General features: G+C 29.0%; 3 protein-coding genes across 3 annotated transcripts; 2 read left to right on the forward strand and 1 right to left on the reverse strand.

Annotated features, from left to right (window-relative positions):
* Positions 1-3,159: 3,159 nt before the first annotated feature.
* Positions 3,160-6,689, reverse strand: LOC115708009 (putative wall-associated receptor kinase-like 16). Its single transcript, XM_030636156.2, has 3 exons — positions 5,714-6,689; positions 4,966-5,151; positions 3,160-4,540 (listed from the first exon to the last, which is right to left on the reverse strand). The coding sequence occupies exons 1-3, from the start codon at positions 6,591-6,593 to the stop codon at positions 3,324-3,326; spliced, it is 2,283 nt and encodes a 760-aa protein (XP_030492016.2). The 5' UTR covers positions 6,594-6,689; the 3' UTR covers positions 3,160-3,323.
* A 1,669-nt stretch (positions 6,690-8,358) lies between these two features.
* Positions 8,359-12,779, forward strand: LOC115708012 (serine carboxypeptidase-like 35). Its single transcript, XM_030636160.2, has 8 exons — positions 8,359-8,812; positions 9,904-10,008; positions 10,093-10,281; positions 10,533-10,624; positions 10,886-11,179; positions 11,318-11,454; positions 12,117-12,209; positions 12,435-12,779. Exons 1-8 carry the CDS (start codon positions 8,530-8,532, stop codon positions 12,700-12,702), a joined length of 1,461 nt encoding a protein of 486 aa, XP_030492020.2. The 5' UTR covers positions 8,359-8,529; the 3' UTR covers positions 12,703-12,779.
* Positions 12,780-14,486: 1,707 nt separating this feature from the next.
* On the forward strand, positions 14,487-17,020 carry LOC115708018 (peroxisomal membrane protein 13). The gene is made up of 5 exons (XM_030636178.2): positions 14,487-14,695; positions 15,304-15,540; positions 15,623-15,981; positions 16,172-16,264; positions 16,452-17,020. Exons 1-5 carry the CDS (start codon positions 14,665-14,667, stop codon positions 16,695-16,697), a joined length of 966 nt encoding a protein of 321 aa, XP_030492038.2. The 5' UTR covers positions 14,487-14,664; the 3' UTR covers positions 16,698-17,020.
* The last annotated feature ends 2,409 nt before the right edge of the window (positions 17,021-19,429 follow it).

Raw genomic sequence — 19,429 nt, forward strand, 5'->3', positions numbered from 1 at the left:
ATTTTACCGTTCATCTTTGGAAGAGCTCGGGATGCTTCCTCAGGATAAAGCAAAAAATCTAAATCCCTTGTTCACACCACTAGGTTTGCGCATGACCTTCATGAAGTAATTTTACCAAACTCAAAGAGCAATTCCTTTAGCTTTTCACCAGTCACACTATCATATAGATTTTTAAGATAGATTCAATCTTTCATTTTTTTTAACAAAAATCCCCTTGCTCAAATTTGCCTTTCAATTCCATTTCTCTTTTATTTTATTTTATGGGCCTTCCCAACATACAACACTTTGTCCTCAAACTTCTTTCCATTAAGAGCATCAACAGTTCGAGCCGCATCAAGCTTTTCAAAGTTAACAAATCTAAAACCTTTTGATTTTCTTTTCTCGTCTCTCATAACTATTACACTAGTAACAACTCCATATTCATTTGTTTAAATGATTGAGCAGCCTCTTCACTATCAATTTGAATAAAATTATATCCTTTGGACTGATCCGGAACATGATCAGTAGCTATTTTGCTTGACAAAAGCTTTTTGGAGATTACTGAAAGAGACATAACCAAAGAGCCCTGCACACGCGAACTGAAATGACCTGACCATTTTGGCTAAACATCTCAACAAGTTGGGTCACCAACATATAGAGACATACTTTAAAAAACCTGATAACTAATCTTACTTTATACATAATCCTATACAATTAAGGATGGGCCTATAAAAACTTTTACTAAATTAATATCAATTACAATCTCTCTTTTGGTAGATTTATCTTTTAGTCGATTTAAATTTAATCAAGATATTTAGTATAGATGTGAGTGTAAAAAATATAATCAAAGGCTAAAGGTTTATATATCCTTTGGTTTTTGTCAATATTAACCTAAAAATGATGTGGGACTAAAATTTACTTTAATTTTCATTAAAAGAATTATAGTTCACAAAGTTAACTTTTCTAACAATTTTTAAATTAGATGAGTTCTAATTTTGGTATAATTTTTTTTGGAACAATTTTAATGCTATTTTTGATGGTGATGACAGGAGGATGAGATTATTTAGTGAATTAAAAAGATGAATGGATTGACAAATACACAAGGAGTAAGAGCATGTGAAATTCTTGTTGCAAATCAAGTTATATTACTATTTTTTTTTAGTGTGGATGATGAGTTCAAACATGGATTACTTAGGTAATTATTGGAGAGTGAGTTAGTTTATTTGTGTTTTAGGATTTAGTAGTTTAGGGGTACTCATTCAATTAAATCCGCATGTTTTGCTTATAGTGCATTCGATTCGCACTGAATGCATATTTTATATTATGGATCCAATCCAATCTATGTTATAGCTCAAATTTAATCCAATTCAATCCACAAAAGTACAGATTAGATCGGTTATTTTAGATTGGTTACTTTTTAATATTGATCAATTATTTAATATTTATTAAAAAGTATCGTTTTCTACATAACTAACAACAAAATAAAATAATGTATTGTTATTTTATGTTTTCAGCAACAAATTAAAATAAATAAAATAAAAAAATAAAAGAAAAAAATTGTATATATAGAAAGAAATGATTAATTTTTTTTTAAATTAAATATTCTTTATAATATAATATACATTTAATATATTAAGTTTTTAAATATATTTGTATCATATGTATTAAAATTTTTAATTATTATTTCTTACATTAAAATATTAATTGTACATATAATTTCTTTATGTAATATATAAATATATGTTGATTGGATTGAATCGTACAAATTAAATTGGAGTGGATATTTTATGAACACCCCTAAATGTCAGTTTAAGATCTTTTTTACTTAATTAGCTAGGTACTTTTAAGATGAAACCTTTGTTTTTCTAAATTCAATTCAACATATCTATAAATGTGATGGAGACTTATGTAACTGAAGAGACCAAAAGAACTAATCCCCACGACAATATTTGGCCAAAAAGATCCTTCCCCAAATCGATTCACAACCAGCAGCAAGATGCCATCCCAACTCATTAACCAAACCCAAAATCTGGAGCACCCAGTAGATACATAGGCATACAGGGGTTAACTGGTGTCACCATTGCAAGTGGACGTGAGCTTGAACAAGATTGCTAAGGCTTATTTTTCTTATTTTCATTTGGGGATCTTATTTTTTCTTTTTCTTTTTAATTTCCTTCCAGGTTATGAAAGTTTGATTCTTGATTCTCTGAATTTGAATTTGAATTTATAATTCACGACATTTTTTTTTTTTTCTGAGATGACATTTTTTGTAAAAAATATTCTCATTTTGATATTACAATTTTCATTTTCAATTCAATTCTAAATTAGATGATCACTAATATAAAATGTAAATATTATACTAATTTTGGCATGTAAAAAAAATGTTAAAATAAAAATTATATTAAATTTATCATTAATAATCAATAACAAAATACTGCAATTAAAAGAATTATTGCATTAATTTACATGTGCGCTATAAATTTAGCACAATAACATCACAGAAAACTATAAATATAGTGTATTGTGATTTTTAAAATATTATGTTAAAATTTAACTCCAATAATGTAAAATATGTGTTAAATTTGATCCAAATTAAAATATTATGTTAAAATTTAACTCCAATAATGTAAAATATGTGTTAAATTTGGCACGGACTTTTTTTTTTTTCTGATAAAGGAAAGGGTGCCAAAGCACCCAAAATTCATTACTTAAAAAATGACCCGTACAAAACAGTCAACACACAGAACAACCATCTAACAAAACAACAAGAGAAGGCTAAAAGAAAAAAAAACTAAAGTAACAAAAGAAAAGAGAAGCAAACAACAGCATCCAAAGAGACCATCTTGTCTTCAACCATTTTCATGTCTCCACTCGACATAGTCATTTAGAATTGGTGATAGTAGGAACTAAATTTTAGTCCACAATAAATATTATATTTTTAATCACTACTATATCACTCATTAATACTATTTATTAATGAAAAAGATTTTATATTAATAAGATATTAAAATAATAAATATAAATTAATTATTTTGTATATTTTTAATTAGCATTGACGGTAGTATTGACTTTTGTATCTAATTTACACCAAAAATTAGACTAAATATACTTAATCTTATATATCTTGTGTGAAACTTGAGTAATATTTAACATCCATCAAATTTAACAAAATATTTAACATACTATTAAAAACAAATTTTATTAAATACGATAGCACTAAACTACTATTATAACACTAAATTAGAGAGAATCTTAGAAATTTTGAAAAGGAAAAGGAAAGAATGTCAATTAAACATATACAATTTTATTTATACAATAAAGTATAACAAATCATTCTTAATTAATTATCTTCCAGAACGATATGACTGTAAGTTCTCATTAAGCATGCTCTTAAACCTAACACTTGAGTCGTTGCTTGAGCCAATATGGGCATGAAGGCATGAAGATTCAAGCAAGTATTTAGTCTCTTCTACATTCATATCTTCTTGATTATTATTAGAATTAGGTCCCCATGGATGAATCTCTTTATGTATTAGTCCTTCTAGCTCACTTGCAACTTCTTTCATGCTAGGTCTTTCCTCACCCCTTACTCTTAAACACCATTTTGCAAGATTAGCAACTACTTTAATTGCTTCAATATCTTCATCAACGATAATCATATTCTTGTCTAAAATTTGGAGTAATCGATCTTCTTTCATCGATGAAATGAAGTGTAATGCAAGATTTATACCTCCTTCTGGCCTTTCGAAAGAAAGTGCTTTTTGTCCAGTTAATAATTCTGCTAACACGACTCCAAAACTATAAACATCACTTTTTTCGGTTAATTGGCTAGTGTGAAAATACTCTGGATCTAAATAACCGAGTGTACCTTGTACCAGAGTGGTTAATTGAGTTTGATCAACAGGAACTAGTCTCGAAGCTCCAAAATCAGAAACCTTGGCTATGCAATTTTCGTCTAATAAAATATTTGCAGTCTTGATATCTCTATGTATGATTGCCATAGAAATTGAAGAGTGAAAATATGCAATTGCACTTGCAGTTTCTGTTGCTATATTAAGACGCATCTTCCATGAAAGCGATGAATATTTACCTAACTTGTCAAACAAGTGATCAGAAAGTGTACCATTTGTAATATACTCGTAAACCAACAAAGGAACTTCTGACTCCAAACAACATCCAATTAATTTGACCACATTTCGATGATTAATTTGAGAGAGCACAATGACTTCATTAATGAATTGTTCAATTTGGCTAGTGTTAGAGATCTTGGACTTCTTGATTGCAACAATTTTGTCACATGTTAAGATTCCTTTGTAAACTGTTCCATAACCTCCTTGGCCAATAACCCTACTTTGATCATAATTAAGGGTGGCCTTCTCTAATTCATCAGCTGTAAAAATTTGGGCTGTCTCTATTTGATGAGATTGAAGTTGTTGCTGTAATAAAAGCCCACCATTTTGTTGAAAGAATTTATATTTTAATTTGATGAGTCTTCTCTTTTTTGCTCCCCAATAAATCCATGAACTTCCCACAATTAGAATCAGTATACCTGTTGAAACTCCTGTATTATATTAAATAAAAGTCAATTAGTTATTTTAGTCCAATTATATAAAGAGATAAACCTACATAATTATATGACATTGATATATGTTCACACATTCATTTATTATTTTATAAGTTGTTTACTTTTGACTATGACATTTTAATTAAAATTGAGCAATTAATAATTAATAAGTTAGTCTAAGAAAATGAACTTAAAATATTCTACACGCAAGAAGAGTATATATATGATCGTAATCAAATATGAGAAAGCACTTGAGGCTAAGTGGCCATAAGGGGTATGAGAAGGTGCATCTGTGTTGGGGTCTGAGATCGAATTTTAAATTGTGCAATATAATATACATTTAAATACTTAAATAAAAAAAATAAAAATATGAGAAGATAGTAAATATTCTAAAGGTAAAAAGAAAAATATAAGATGCTTACCCAAAGCAATTGAAAGTGTTGTGACAAATTTAGAGGTTGTGTGATCAATGGGAGTGCAGCCTGTTCCATTTATCTTCCCATCACCTTTGAACCCTTTGAGACAAGAGCACTTAAAACTTCCTATTAAGTTCTCGCAACTCCATCTCTCTTGGCATGGATTTATTGGCCTCAAACATTCATTTATATCTTCAAAAAATAATTATTACAACTTTCAAATTTATATATATTATGAATAAATCAACAATATTAAAATTACATTAATGTATTAACATCAACACATAGTGATATGATATATTAATTATTAAATCAAAAAATTTACACTAATAGTGATATATGCCACTTGTAAACTTTTTCAAAGTACTGAATTCAAATTAATCTCAGGCCGACGCTCAGTAGGCTAGGCCTGTATCTTTGTCTCCCACACAAAAAGACTCGTATATAAAGCCCAGAAAAATACTTTTACTCTTTTAATTTCTATACAAATTTTTAAAATTTTGAAAAGTACCCTTTTACTTTTTGAGAAATTACTTTATTTATTATTTTTTAATTTTTTTTTTCAAATTTACAGTTTGGGTTTCTAAAGTAGTTTATCTGATGGTTTCTATGTGAGTTGCTATAGGTTACTCCGTTAATTGTAAAAAAGATTTTTATGTAGAATTCCGTAAAAATACAAATTGTGTAAAAATAAAAAAATACCCTTACTTTTTTATATAAATTGTGTAAAAATAAAATATTTGAATGTACATACCACCGCAACCGTCAAGTAGATAAGGATTTCCTTTAAAGCCATCCAAGCATTTGCAACGATAACCAGGTCCATTACTCGAGTTCAAGCATTCACTATTCTTAGCTCGACAAGCATAATCATCCATAACCTTGGCTTGTTCACATGTGAAATTCCCAATAGCCAAATCCAAAACAACCCGAGAAGTATTTTTCTTCTTCAAATTCACAAGGTCAAGCTTTGAAAAATTGTAACTACCTTCTTGGGCAACAAAAGCATAACCACACGGATTGAAATCATGAACAATTGCATGATTATTCAATATAGGCCCCGAAATCGTCCCAAAATCCCAAACATCTTTTGGAATATCCATTTGGCAACATCCAATCCCCTCACACGACCCATCAACGACGTCGTTTCTGCTGTTACATAAGGCGATACATCCAGTGGCGAAGAATCTCCCTCTCTCTCCTCCCACAGCTCCCATTGTGTCACAACCCACCGTGATGAACTTGTTGCGCGTGCTGAGAGGAAACTGAGAAAACGAGATAGTGGAAGCCACTTGATTGCTCTCGTTTTCCATCAGTTTCCCTCTCTTGTCGTAGCAATCCCGTGCTATGGGACTCTCGACTAGTAATTCACCATCCTCGAGTATTATCTCGAGGATGGTGACGTTACTACCTTGGAAAAATGGCTTGGGAGGATTGAATGTTTGGTTGCATGTGAGTTGAAAGGAAGTGTTGTAGTAACAACCTTTGGTGTAGCCAAATGGGTATGGGATTTTGACTGAGCCACAGTATTGTGGGCACCCTTGAATTGTGGTATTTTCAGATTTTGTTACTACAATTAATTGTAATAACCCAAATAATAATAGTACCATGATGGGATTTTTTTGTAAGGCCATGGCTGTGTTCTTCGTTTCAATTATTGTATTATTAGCTATAAATAAGCTATAAGTTGATGCATTTATATATACAACTTTTTGGATTATTATTGAATATTATTAGCAAATTTGTACACGTACAGTTTATTTGCAAGCATTGAAAAATCAATATTCATGCACGAAACTACATATGTAATATGTATTGTAACTTTGGGAAAATTCTAGGAAAGACTTTAATTAAAAATAGATTTTTGGTACATCTTATAATTATAATCCTTTTTTTATGTGAAATATTTAAATTATTCTAAAAAAACAAGATTCAAATATGAGCACTTATTTTGTTATATAGAATTTTGTTATATAGCCACACTTTATATAGAATAGATATTAGACGAGTGAAATATATCATATAAATTCTATTTTTTATATTATAAATTAATTTAAAAATTGTAAAATTTACAATATAAATTAACTTGCAATAATAATAATAATAATAATAATAATAATAATAATAATAATAATATTTTTATAATAATAATAAAAATAAAAAGACTGCCAAAATCATAAAATTGGGTTGTTGTGTACATATTAATACGTTTTAGTCTACTATATATTTTTGTTGACTAGTATTTTGGTCTACTCTTAAAATTTAAAATTTAAAATTACTTATATCATGTACATGTATTAGTAATTTACTAATTCTTTTCATATTAGTGAAAATGACTTATTTCTTGTCGTGTTATATCTATATTCAAAACTAATAATCGTCACCTGTATATTATTCCTTGATGTAATAATAATCAAAACAATTATCAGTAAAATTAATTAAAAATTCAACATTACTAAAAAAAATATTATTAACCATTACGAAAAGAAATAATATAAATAACAACAACAAAGTTGTCAAATAATCCGTACACAAAAAAAGTTATTCTCCGAAAATTCTAGGAAGGATTTTAATTAAAAATATGCTTTTGACATGAATATTTTTTTTGAAAATAATTATATAAGACACTATTTTTTATAAAAAAAAATTATATTTTTATATTTAAAGATTTTTTTTTATATATTTTTTACGGTTTTTAATAAAAATAACAAAAAAATATATAAAAGTAATATGAAAATAATATCTAAAATAACATCAAAACAACAACAAAGAATAAGATAACAATCAAAAAAATCGTGTAGCTCTTTAAATAAAAAGATCGTATTTTTCCATAAATAAAATAAAAAAAATCGTAAAAATATTTAAAATTACGTGAAATCACATTTTTGTAATTTTTTTTTTATTGTTTTTGAGTATTTGTGAAATAATCATTTTTTAGTACATCGGAGACATCTTGAGTTGGAATCCATAACTTCTCTTTTTCTCATCCCTCAACTTGATACGTAGATCTGTTATAAATTATAATTATAATATTTTTTTATGTGAAATATTTAAATTATTCTGAAAAACAATAAAATGAGTACTATTTTATTTAAGACATGTAAAATTATTACAAAAAAAATTATTTTTAATCACAACAAAATTTGTTATTAATAAAAAAAGTTTTGATAATTATGAATAATCATTCTTATATTGTGACTAAATGGCTCGTAACTATAAATGTATTAATTACAAAAATCACAATTTATCGTAACTGAATGCATTTTAAATCACAATATTTTTTGTAACTAAAGTTATAACATTATCAATTTGTAGTGTGAAATTTACGAAAATGAATAATTGGAAAAAGAAGAAACACCTTATAAAAACAAATAAATAATTGTATAAAAGGAGAGAGAGGGAGAGAGTGGGACAACGACAAAGACCAAAGAGAGATAGTAGTGTCGTTTTAACGTCTCTTTGTACTTGTCCCCACACCCACACCACACCATTCTTGTTTATATATAAAATAAATCACTACACATAATACCCACTCTCTCAAGTCTCACCTCTACTTTTCTCTCTCCTATAATGGCAGTTGTTTGGAAAACAGTTATTATTTGCTACTTTTCACTATGGTCTGCACTACAAGTCTGTACAACCACCGCGGCGGCGGAGAGATCAAAATTCACGGCGGAGGCGGAGGCGGACAGAGTGAAGAACTTGCCGGGAGAACCCAAAGGAGTGAGTTTTGCACACTATGCTGGCTACGTTAAACTCACTCCTCACAACAATCACAAGGCTTTGTTCTATTGGTTCTTCCATGCTCAACAAAATTCTCATCAAAAACCTCTCGTTCTTTGGCTCAATGGAGGTAATTAATTAATCATTATTATTATTTAATTACAAAAAAGATTACTTGCCCAAATCAATTAATTTATTAGATGGTATTATTAAGTCTGGAAATGTGTGAAAAATAGACTTGGGATCTTAACAAGATTTATTATTATTTTTTTATTATGAATTGATGTAACTTTTTTTTTTTTGCAAATATGCCACCTTTTTCAAATTTCCACCACCGATTATGGTACTTTAAAAAAAAATGAAAAAATATCTTCATGACAACAAAGTTGCAATTTGTGGTGTGGGCCATATGTTTTTGACTGATTTGAATCATTTGTTTATAACCGTTGGATTGAATGATGATGATGATGATGATGATTGTGCATTCCAATTCATTGACGATGATGAAACTGTCGTTGTCTTGACTGTAATGATGATAATTATTTCTCTTTTTCGAATAATTTTATTTTGAATAAAAAAAATATATTAGATTGTTATTTTAACTTTTTTTACAGAATTGGAGAATAATGAATTTTTTGTTTGGATCCATAATAAGATATATATAAGAGCATATGAATCACAGTTACTGTGTACAGCTCTTTGCCTAAAAAGGCTCAACATAATTACATAAACATTGGTCCCACTCACTCCTCACGCGTTTCATAATATTATTCAAAAAATTAAAGTAAAGAAAAGCCTTTCCTTTTTCTTTTCTTTATCTTTTTCAGTGGGAAAATATTATATTTGTTTTGACTAATTAATTATTACTTGTGCTCTATAAATAATCTATATGGTAGTTCAATTACTTGTCAAACTAATTAGTTAGACTTTTAAAGATATTTTATATTTTAAACGAAAATTATTTATAGAAATATGAATTTTGTAATTTATATTTTATTTATGCAAATTTGTAATTGTTAGTACTGTTTAATTTAACATTACATATATAGTTAGTTTGTCTGAACTCAAGTTACAGCTCACAGAGTATATTATTATTAAAAATAGAAAAATAAAATAATACAAGGTAGAAGGTACAGATGTACTTTATATTTATCCATTAATTATTAATTTATATGAGAATTAAAATAATTAAATAGATAAATAAATTCATGATAATTTCAGGACCTGGGTGCTCATCGATTGCATATGGAGCAGCACAAGAGCTAGGCCCATTTCTTGTCCGAGAAAATGGAACACTAATTCTTAACAAATATTCATGGAACAAAGGTTAATAATTATTAATTAATATTAATTATTTATTACAAAATATATATTAATTAAAATTAATAATTAATTAATCTATATTCTCAGTGGCAAACATGTTGTTCTTGGAGGCACCTGTGGGAGTAGGGTTTTCATATACAAACAAATCGAACGATTTGAATGAACTTGGGGATAGAGTCACAGCTGAAGATTCTTATGCTTTCTTAAATGGATGGTTTCAAAGATTTCCAGCCTTCAAATCCCATGATTTCTATATTGCTGGAGAGAGCTATGCTGGTACATAAATCATTTATTTTTCTCAAATAAATAAAAAAAGAAAATTGTAGTTCAACTTCTTATTTTATTACATTAAGCTAGCTAATTAATCCCACTAAAAAATATATTTGTTAAATTCAAAAATGTGTACGTACGTAAGACTTGTAGTTGAGAAATTCGTTGCCTTAAAAATATTAATTACTCTCTTTAATTTCTAGCTAATTTCTATATAAATATATGTATTATAATTATTATTATTATTGTTGTTGAAGGTCATTATGTTCCTCAACTTGCTGACCTCATTTATAAGAGAAACAAAGGAGCTGGCAAAGAAAATTCCTTCATAAATCTCAAAGGTTTCATGGTAATATGATTAATTGTGATTATATCTGTTTTTTCATGCATTAATTTGTAGGTACATATATAGCTGTTTTTTCATGCATATTATTATGTGTAATAATATCATTATCATATATGTATATATGTCTCACACTGTCACTATCCATATTTGATTTCACACATATATAAGATTCTTTTTTTGCCTATCTATTATTAATTAATATTTAATAGCATAAGTTATTAAACATGCTTATATATATAAATATATATATTATTTTTGGTGTAGATTGGGAATGCAGTGATAAACGATGAAACAGATTCGAATGGGATATTTGACTACGCATGGAGCCATGCAATCATATCAGACCAACTCCACCAAAGCATAATCAAAGACTGTAATAATAATAAGCAAGACAACCAAACCGTACTCAAATGTGCAACCCATGTTCGAAACTTTCTACAAGCTTATTCTGATATCGATATTTATAGTATCTACACACCAATATGTATTAATACTAATAATAATCCTCCTTCTTCAAGACCAAAACTACATGTTGCTCCACGCCTCTTCACACAACATGTAAGTAATAAGATTTAAAATAAATTATAAATTATACTAAATAGTGGTATTTTTAAAGATTATAAAAAAAAGGTGTATTTTTCTAAAGAAATTTTGTATATGAATTATTTTTTTTGAATAATATGATGATATTTTTAGGAGTTATGGGATCGCGTACCAGCGGGATACGATCCATGCACGGAGAATTATGCAGTGAAGTTTTTCAACAGAAAGGATGTTCAGAAGGCCCTACATGCCAATGTGACTAACCTCTCATATCCTTACTCCTCTTGCAGGTAATATTTATTGCCTTTCTTTCTTTTCACTTTCTTATTATTTAATGGCCTTAGGGAAAGAGCGAGAGACAAAGACACAGCCCCAAACACAGCATTTACTCATCACTGAAATCTAACTTATATATAATTTCTGGTAGAGTACCTACTCTTTAATGAATTGTGGGCCACAATATGGCTTCACCATTTTGTTTTCTTCTATATCTCTTATTAATTAAGATTTTTGCTTTTCTTCAATTTCGATATGTATCAAATAATGTTTTAAGAATTTTTAATATCGTTAAATATTTCTTTAAACTATATTAAGATTGTTGAATTTAAAAATTTTTGTCTAATTTTAATAAAAAAATTCTAACAAAAATAAAAGTTGAAAAAACATAATTTTGTATATATAGTTATGATTTGGTAGATATTAGAAATATGATTTAGTAGATAAACAGTTAATGAATTAGTAAAATTTAATAAAATTAAACAAAATTTCTTAAATCTAACGATTTTAATGGTTAAAAAAATTCAAAAAACATAATTCAAGGATAAAAATTCTAATTAATCTTATTATTATGAAAAATTCAAGTTAATGATCAGATTGAGATAGATAGAGATCAAGATATTATATATGTATATTTATATAATTTGTTGTTGTTGTGATGCATGAATAAATAAAGTGGTGTTATTGGGAGATGGAATGACTCTCCAGATACCGTAATTCCCGTTATTCGAAGGCTTTTAAATGCTGGCCTACGTATATGGATCTACAGGTAATCCCATCTTTTTTTTCTCTTTTCCTTACTTTCTTATTTTTTATTTAACAAAGGAAAACAGAGCTCTCAGCATAAATAAAACACAATTTAATTTAAGGCTGCTTTTTATAGACCATGCATAAATTAATAAGTAATTTTTGAGGGACGAAGATGAATTAGAATTAGAGATGGATAGTGAATAATATTTAATAATGTTTTGGAGTAATTTGTTTGATTATGTAGTGGTGACACTGATGGGAGGGTGCCGGTGACATCGAGTCGATACAGCATAAAAAAGATGGGATTGAAGGTGGTGGAAGAGTGGAGAGCATGGTTTGAGAAAGACCAAGTTGGAGGTTGGGTTGAGGTGTATGAAGGTGGGCTAACCCTAGCCACTGTCAGAGGCGCAGGGCATCAGGTCCCTGTTCTTGCTCCTATTCAGTCTCTTTCTCTATTCACTCATTTTCTCAACCACAATCATAATACTACCTTGCCACCTTCTAGGTTTTAATTCTAATTATTATTAATTAATTGTAATTCCAAAAACATTATTAAATACATATATCAATAAATGAACTTAATTTTAAATGGACATTTTTTATTATTTTATTTTTTTTTTGAAATCCTTTTATTATTAGTTATATTAAGGGACATTTGTTACCTATTATTGGACATATATAATCAGTTTATTATAATTCCAAGTATATACACACACGACTCACACCTCAAAAGAAACAAATAAACAAAAATAATAGTTTAATATATATACGATCATCAGATAATGATACATAATTTACAGTCCAAATAAAAGTTAGTAAGTCTTTTTTATTTTCATTTTCTATACACATAAATAAAAGTGCACGTGCATGTTGAAAATTATTCGAAAAGCTTTATTAATCAAAAGAGAACAATATAATCATCTAATGGTCAATATTTAATCAAGATTAGACATACTACAAATAAACATTAATTAAAAATTTGGGTCCAGAGAAAGATTGAAGAAGAATACGAAGAATCCGGATTGAAGAAGAATATGAAGCTCTTGATTGAGGTTGAAAAACAACAAGAGATACACACACATACCAGAAGAATTAGAGAGAGGAAGAGAGAGAGAAAATACCAAATGAATCTGAGACATTGATATGCTAGAGAAGATGAAGTTGCTTTTCACTGAGAAATGAATCTAAGAGATCGATCTGCCGGAAAACACAAAGTTGCTCTTCACCGAGAAATCCAGGCCAAATCTGCCAGAGAATCGGCGAAGATGGCTGAACGGGAAAATGAAGAAGTTTGGGTGAGAGGGAGAGTACAATACAGCCTTATGCATTGTATTAAAAATTAGAGTTGTAATATCTATTACAATACAAGGTCTCACCCAAACATGGTACTCTTATAATTTAATACAATACGGAGCCCTTATACAGGGATCCAAACGAACCCTAAATAGTAAAATTAAACAGAAGTAAACAGAAAGACTATATTTTTGTATTCGTTATAATTTGAGAAAGTATATATTAAAGGGCTAAATTTAATAAGGTAAAAAATTGAGAGGGTAAAAGTGCTATTTATTATTTTTGATAAGAGCAATGGCATCGGCAGGGAAGTCAGAGTCAAGTATTCAACAATAATACTATTTTTTGCCCAAAACTTTCTAGCAATAGAAGCCCAAATAAAATTGCCTTTTAGTTCAGCCACCATGGGGTCCAACGTCTCAGCCAAATGATTGATCAATAATTAATAGTGCTTAAGTTAAAGAGACATGTTTACAAAATTCATATTCTAAGAAATTTTGTAGGATAGGAAATATTTTTTTTTTCATTAAATAAAATAGAAGTTCAATTGGATAAATATATTTTATTCATTTTAAATAAATTAATTAGATTTTTTTTTTCTAACTTTGACTTGTTAGACTACTTTATTAAATTTAGACAAAAATTATTATATTTAATAATTTTAACTATTTTAAAAATTTAAAAGACGTGTTTTAATACAGGTAAAAATAATAAAATGCTTAAAATTCTTTTTCGATTTTTTCAGTTTAAAAAAGAATAATATGTATATATATTGTTATGGTAGGACCTATTAGCATTAGTACTAGTAATCCACACTTTAGTTAGAGAAATTGGAGTAGATTATTAATCCGAATACCAATATTCAATAAACATTTTCATAAAAATAAATAGTCTTAATCCACATTTCAAAAAAGAAAAATAATAATCTTAATTCTAATCCTACTCGTATTGATATATATAAAAGATAAAAGTTATTTGAATTTAAAAAGCATATCTTCATTCTATTATTTAGAAATTAAAATAGTGATAAAAATAAAAAATAAATCGATAGGAAAGAGAGCGTGTCGGTGTGGGCCCAGAAAGAAACGGTGGGATCTTTCTTTCTTCTTCTATTTTCTTTCTTTCTGGTTCTTCTTCAAATCGAGAGAGAGTAGACTCTAATTCGATTTCTCTCAAGTCCTATGGACTCTAATTCTCAACAACCTCCTTCAGGTTCCTCTTCTTCTCTAATCCTCTTTATCTTTATCTTTCATTCTATTCTACTATTGATGTGTGAAGTTAATTTTGCCTTGGATTGGGGATTATTATTATTTGGGCCAATTTTATTTCTTCAAAAATGTAATTTAGGGTTGGGGATTTTGATGAATATTGGAGAGGTTTTGCTTTTCGGATTGATTGAAAGATTTTTTTTTTTTACATGAAGGAATTTTGGGTCTTGTTTGTTTTTGAATAAAGTTGTGAAATTCACATAAGTAAACATGAATTTTTGGATATGCCACTCGATTCTTTGATTTGAATGAGTTCAATTCGTTTTGTTTGCCGAAGTTAAGTGAAATATTTTTGTCTGATTTATAAGAATTATGCAGATTATTTGAGTTTGTTGTTTCCATTTGAGTTATAACTTGTAAAAAGCTGATTGGATTTTGTTAGGATTGTTCCTTGATTTGGAGTATTTTAACGAGTTGATTATTTTCATTGAGTGATAAATTGCAATATGTTGCTTGAAGTATGTTATGAGAACAAAACATTTTTTCTTTGATTTAGAGAGTTTGAACATGAGAGAAAAGAAATTTGAGATGTGTTATGGCTGTTGCTTGCAGCTAGTAATCGTCCCCCAAAACCTTGGGAACGGGCAGGTTCATCATCTGGCCCTGCACCATTCAAACCTCCATCACCGGGAAGCACAAGCGACATAGTCGAGGCTTCAGGAACCGCAAGACCTGGAGAAATTGTTTCCACTTCTGATAGGATTAATACCCTTAACACTAACACACTTTCTAGGCCTGTTCCCACAAGGCCTTGGGAGCAAAACTACGGGACGAGCAATACCTTAGGAGGTATTATTTGGCTTTCATGGCAAGATTAGGTTTATTTCTTTTTGCTCTGTTCATTAAGGATTCTTTTTTCAACATTTTACAGGTTATGGTTCTACAATGAATGGTGGAGTTGGAGGAATGTATGGGAGCTCGTACGGTGGAGTGGGAGGAATGTACGGTAACTCCTCGTATGGTGGAGCTGGAGGGATGTATGGCAGCACTTATGGTGGAGCTGGGGGAATGTATGGGAACAGCATGTACAGAGGAGGAGCAGGGTATGGAGGGGGACTTTATGGATCTTCTGGATTATATGGGGGTGGGATGTACAATGGTGGTATGGGAGGACAAATGGGTGGCTATGGAATGGGCATGGGAGGTGGTCCTTATGGAGCTGAAGATCCAAATAATCCATATGGTGCTCCTTCATCTCCTCCAGGATTTTGGATGTCAGTACTAAGAGTGGTACGTGTTACATAGCTTAATGCACATTACATAATCAATCTCATTTGTGTTGGGATTAGAAGATGTTTAAATATGTATATGCTTGTGGGGTGTAATGAATTTTTACTATCTTGTTGTTGAAGGGAAGCGATAACTTCAATCTTTATTGTTTTGCTACTTATGCTTTTTTTGGCCTTTCTTGTTACTACAGATGCAGGGTGTAGTAGGCTTTTTCGGTCGCATATCAATTCTCATTGACCAGAATACACAAGCTTTTCACTTGTTCATGACTGCTTTTCTTCAGGTATATTTCTCTTTATTAACATTTTCTCTATCTATTGTAGTTGCTGCATGATTAAGTGGCAGTGATACTTCCCTACTAGACTAAGATATTTTCGGTTATAGCTATTGTCATTCTGCAAATACTTTTGCTTAAACACTCACACTCATTCTCACCGTCTCTTTTATTTTCCCCTCGAATTTCATTGCAGCTTTTTGAGCGCTCTGGCATGTTGTACGGAGAGCTTGCCAGATTTGTATTTAGGATTCTAGGGATCAAAGTAAAGTCAAGAAAGGTTCACCAACTAGGTCCTGATGGACGCCCACTTCAACTACCAGGACCACCCGGACACCAAAACCAGTTCCAGAACCAGAACCAGAACTACATCGAGGGGCCTAAGGCTTCTGCACCTGGTGCTTGGGACAATGTTTGGGGAAATGAGGCTGGTAACCAATAATGAAACCAACTGAAAACGACAATGTATAACTTTTCTTTGACCCGGGGAGTTTGCTGCAGTTTCGGTCAACATTATCTGAAGCTCTCCCTCTGTCAAGGCGGTACATGATCAAATTGATGAGTGTGTGTCATGTGGAGATGTTATGTAATACGGGATATAGGTTATTCTATAGTTGTCATTGGGTTAAACAGACCAGTGAAAATAAAGAAATAAAAATGAGATGTTAGTCATTATAATATATAGTATGAAATTAAATTGAACTTGATATTATTCATATTTGTATCATTTCATATTGAAAGTTTAATTTCATCACATTTTTCTTATTCCGATCTTACCTGTTCGAAAAATTAATATTAGGATGGTATGAGGTCATTTGTAGTCAACATGCTTATAAGTTAGTGGGGAACATTTAAATTTATTTATAAGGAATATTTTTTTTCTTTTCTAACCACTTTATTTTTATTTTTATTTTATTAATTAAAAAATATAAAAATAAATATGTTCTTCAAAAAGCTAAAAATAAAAAATAATTATATTTTTTAATAATGACAATTTAGTCAAATTTACTTTTTTTTATTCATGTAAATGAAATAAAATTATTCTTATTTTTTTTGCAAATAATTTATGAAACAACATAATAAAATATTTTTTATGATTATTTTATATTTTTAACTCACTTATTTTTCTAATTAATTATTTTGATTTAAATTACAGTTTAGTACATGTACGCTTATAATATTTTTGTATTCTAGTAGATTGTCTAATTCAAGTGTAAGTTTGAAACCAATTCAAAAGAAAAAAAAAATGTAAATATTATATTAAATTTGATTGGTAAATTAAAATATTTCTTGCTTTTAAAATTTAATTTAGTCTAATATTTGTATCCCAATTTATTTTTTTTTTTCTTCTAATTACAAAATTAAGAGTAAATATCATTTTGGATCACGTATTTTATAAAAATTACCGATTGAACTCTGTTAAAATGAGAAATTGAAACTTATATTTTCCCAAATGGTACAAAATAATACCCAAACTAATTCTTTTGTCAAAATAAAAAGAAATTTTTACACTAAAAATCTAAAATGATAAATTTATTACATTAATACCTATACACGGCTAAACCAACTTTTTTACTCATCTTTTATATTTTATTACTATTTTACCACATACACACACAATTAAACCTTTTTTGACACGTGATTGATTGATGTATTACATCAATCACTCTATACATCATTTCTCTATTTTTTCTCTTCTTTTTCCTTTTATTTTCTATTTCTTTTCAGTTTTTTTTTAAAAAAAATAATAACCTTCATAGCTAATACTTCCCTCTCCACAATCACAACTCCATTTTCACTCTTCTTTTTGTTCTTCAAATTTTTTTTCAACTCCCATCAACCGTTTTCCCTCTTTTTATTTTTCTCTTAATCTATATATAAATATGGTTGTAACTTATTCTTCATCAACTCCTTCCCCTGTTCAAAAAAAAAAATTCTAAAATGGAGTTGAAATCTTTAGCTAATAGAAACAAGGGTAAACGACATGTTGTTGAGGATGATGACTCTGATTTTGCTCCATTGTCGAAACGTGGACGAGCTCTTCCAAAGAAGAAATCAAAGGTGACAGCAAAAAATTCCTCAAGATGATGCTAAAAAAAATGATCAAGATGGAGTTGGTCTTCAGTATAAGGTTTGATTTTAGTTTCTTTTTGGTTTCGCCCCTATTTAAAATTTGTTTGTATTTGCCATTTGTGTGTCTTGTGTTTTTCGATTTTACTATTCTAGGTTTTTTATTTTAGCATTTCGTTTGGTTTTTTAGGGCTACTATTTTTTTAGTGTAATTTATTTGTTCTTTTTATGGGTTTTTCATTTTCGTTTGTTTAGTCTTAAAAACTGTTTCATTTTGTTGTTTTTTTTTTTCTGTTTTATGTTTTTCCAGATGTTTTATTCTTTTTCATTTCAGTTTTTTCATTTGATCTATTCTCAGTTTGTATTAGTTTTTTCATAGTTTTTTAATAGTGTAAACACGTTCTGTATCTATTTTTTTGGAAATATGTTTTTGTCTAGTTGTTTCCTGTCCATTTGTATATCATCAATGGGTAACAATTTAATTTATCATGGATGTTGATGTTCAAAGAGTTTTTTCTGTATTTTAGTTTGTTTACAGTTATTTTGTAGTTTTATTATGGTTTTGCTACTTGCATATTATATAAACTATCTTAAAACGATAATGCAACTATAATGCAACCAAAACAAAAAATAAACAGACTTATACGTAACGTGTTGACCCTTAATTCAAATTTGCTCTTCTTATTCTGTTTTTTTAAAAATATATTCCACATTGGAAAACCAGTAATCAACCAAAATGCAACTATATATAACGTAGATCTATTATTCATGAGGTTTTTTTTTTAAAAAAAAATTCACATCATACCTTGTTTTGGATTCGGGGGGAGCTCCAGATCTGTTTGTTACAGATCTACATTTCATGAATCCGGATTTCGATATTAGGGGGAGTTGTTTTGATCGAATAAAACCGAAAACAATTGTGTAATTTTAGTTTCTTCCCAGTTTTTCTGTTTTTTTTTCGTAAATTTCTGTTTAGATCATTGCAGGTCTTCTTTTCCAGTTGATTTCGCCGGAATTAATGGTTGCATTTTCTTCGTTTTGGTTTCATTTTAGTTGTTTTGCGGTTTTGAAACGATCAAGGTATGTCATCTTCATTGTTCGCTC

Source organism: Cannabis sativa, chromosome 1, assembly GCF_029168945.1.
Source record: "Cannabis sativa cultivar Pink pepper isolate KNU-18-1 chromosome 1, ASM2916894v1, whole genome shotgun sequence".
In the NCBI taxonomy this organism is placed as follows: domain Eukaryota; kingdom Viridiplantae; phylum Streptophyta; class Magnoliopsida; order Rosales; family Cannabaceae; genus Cannabis; species Cannabis sativa.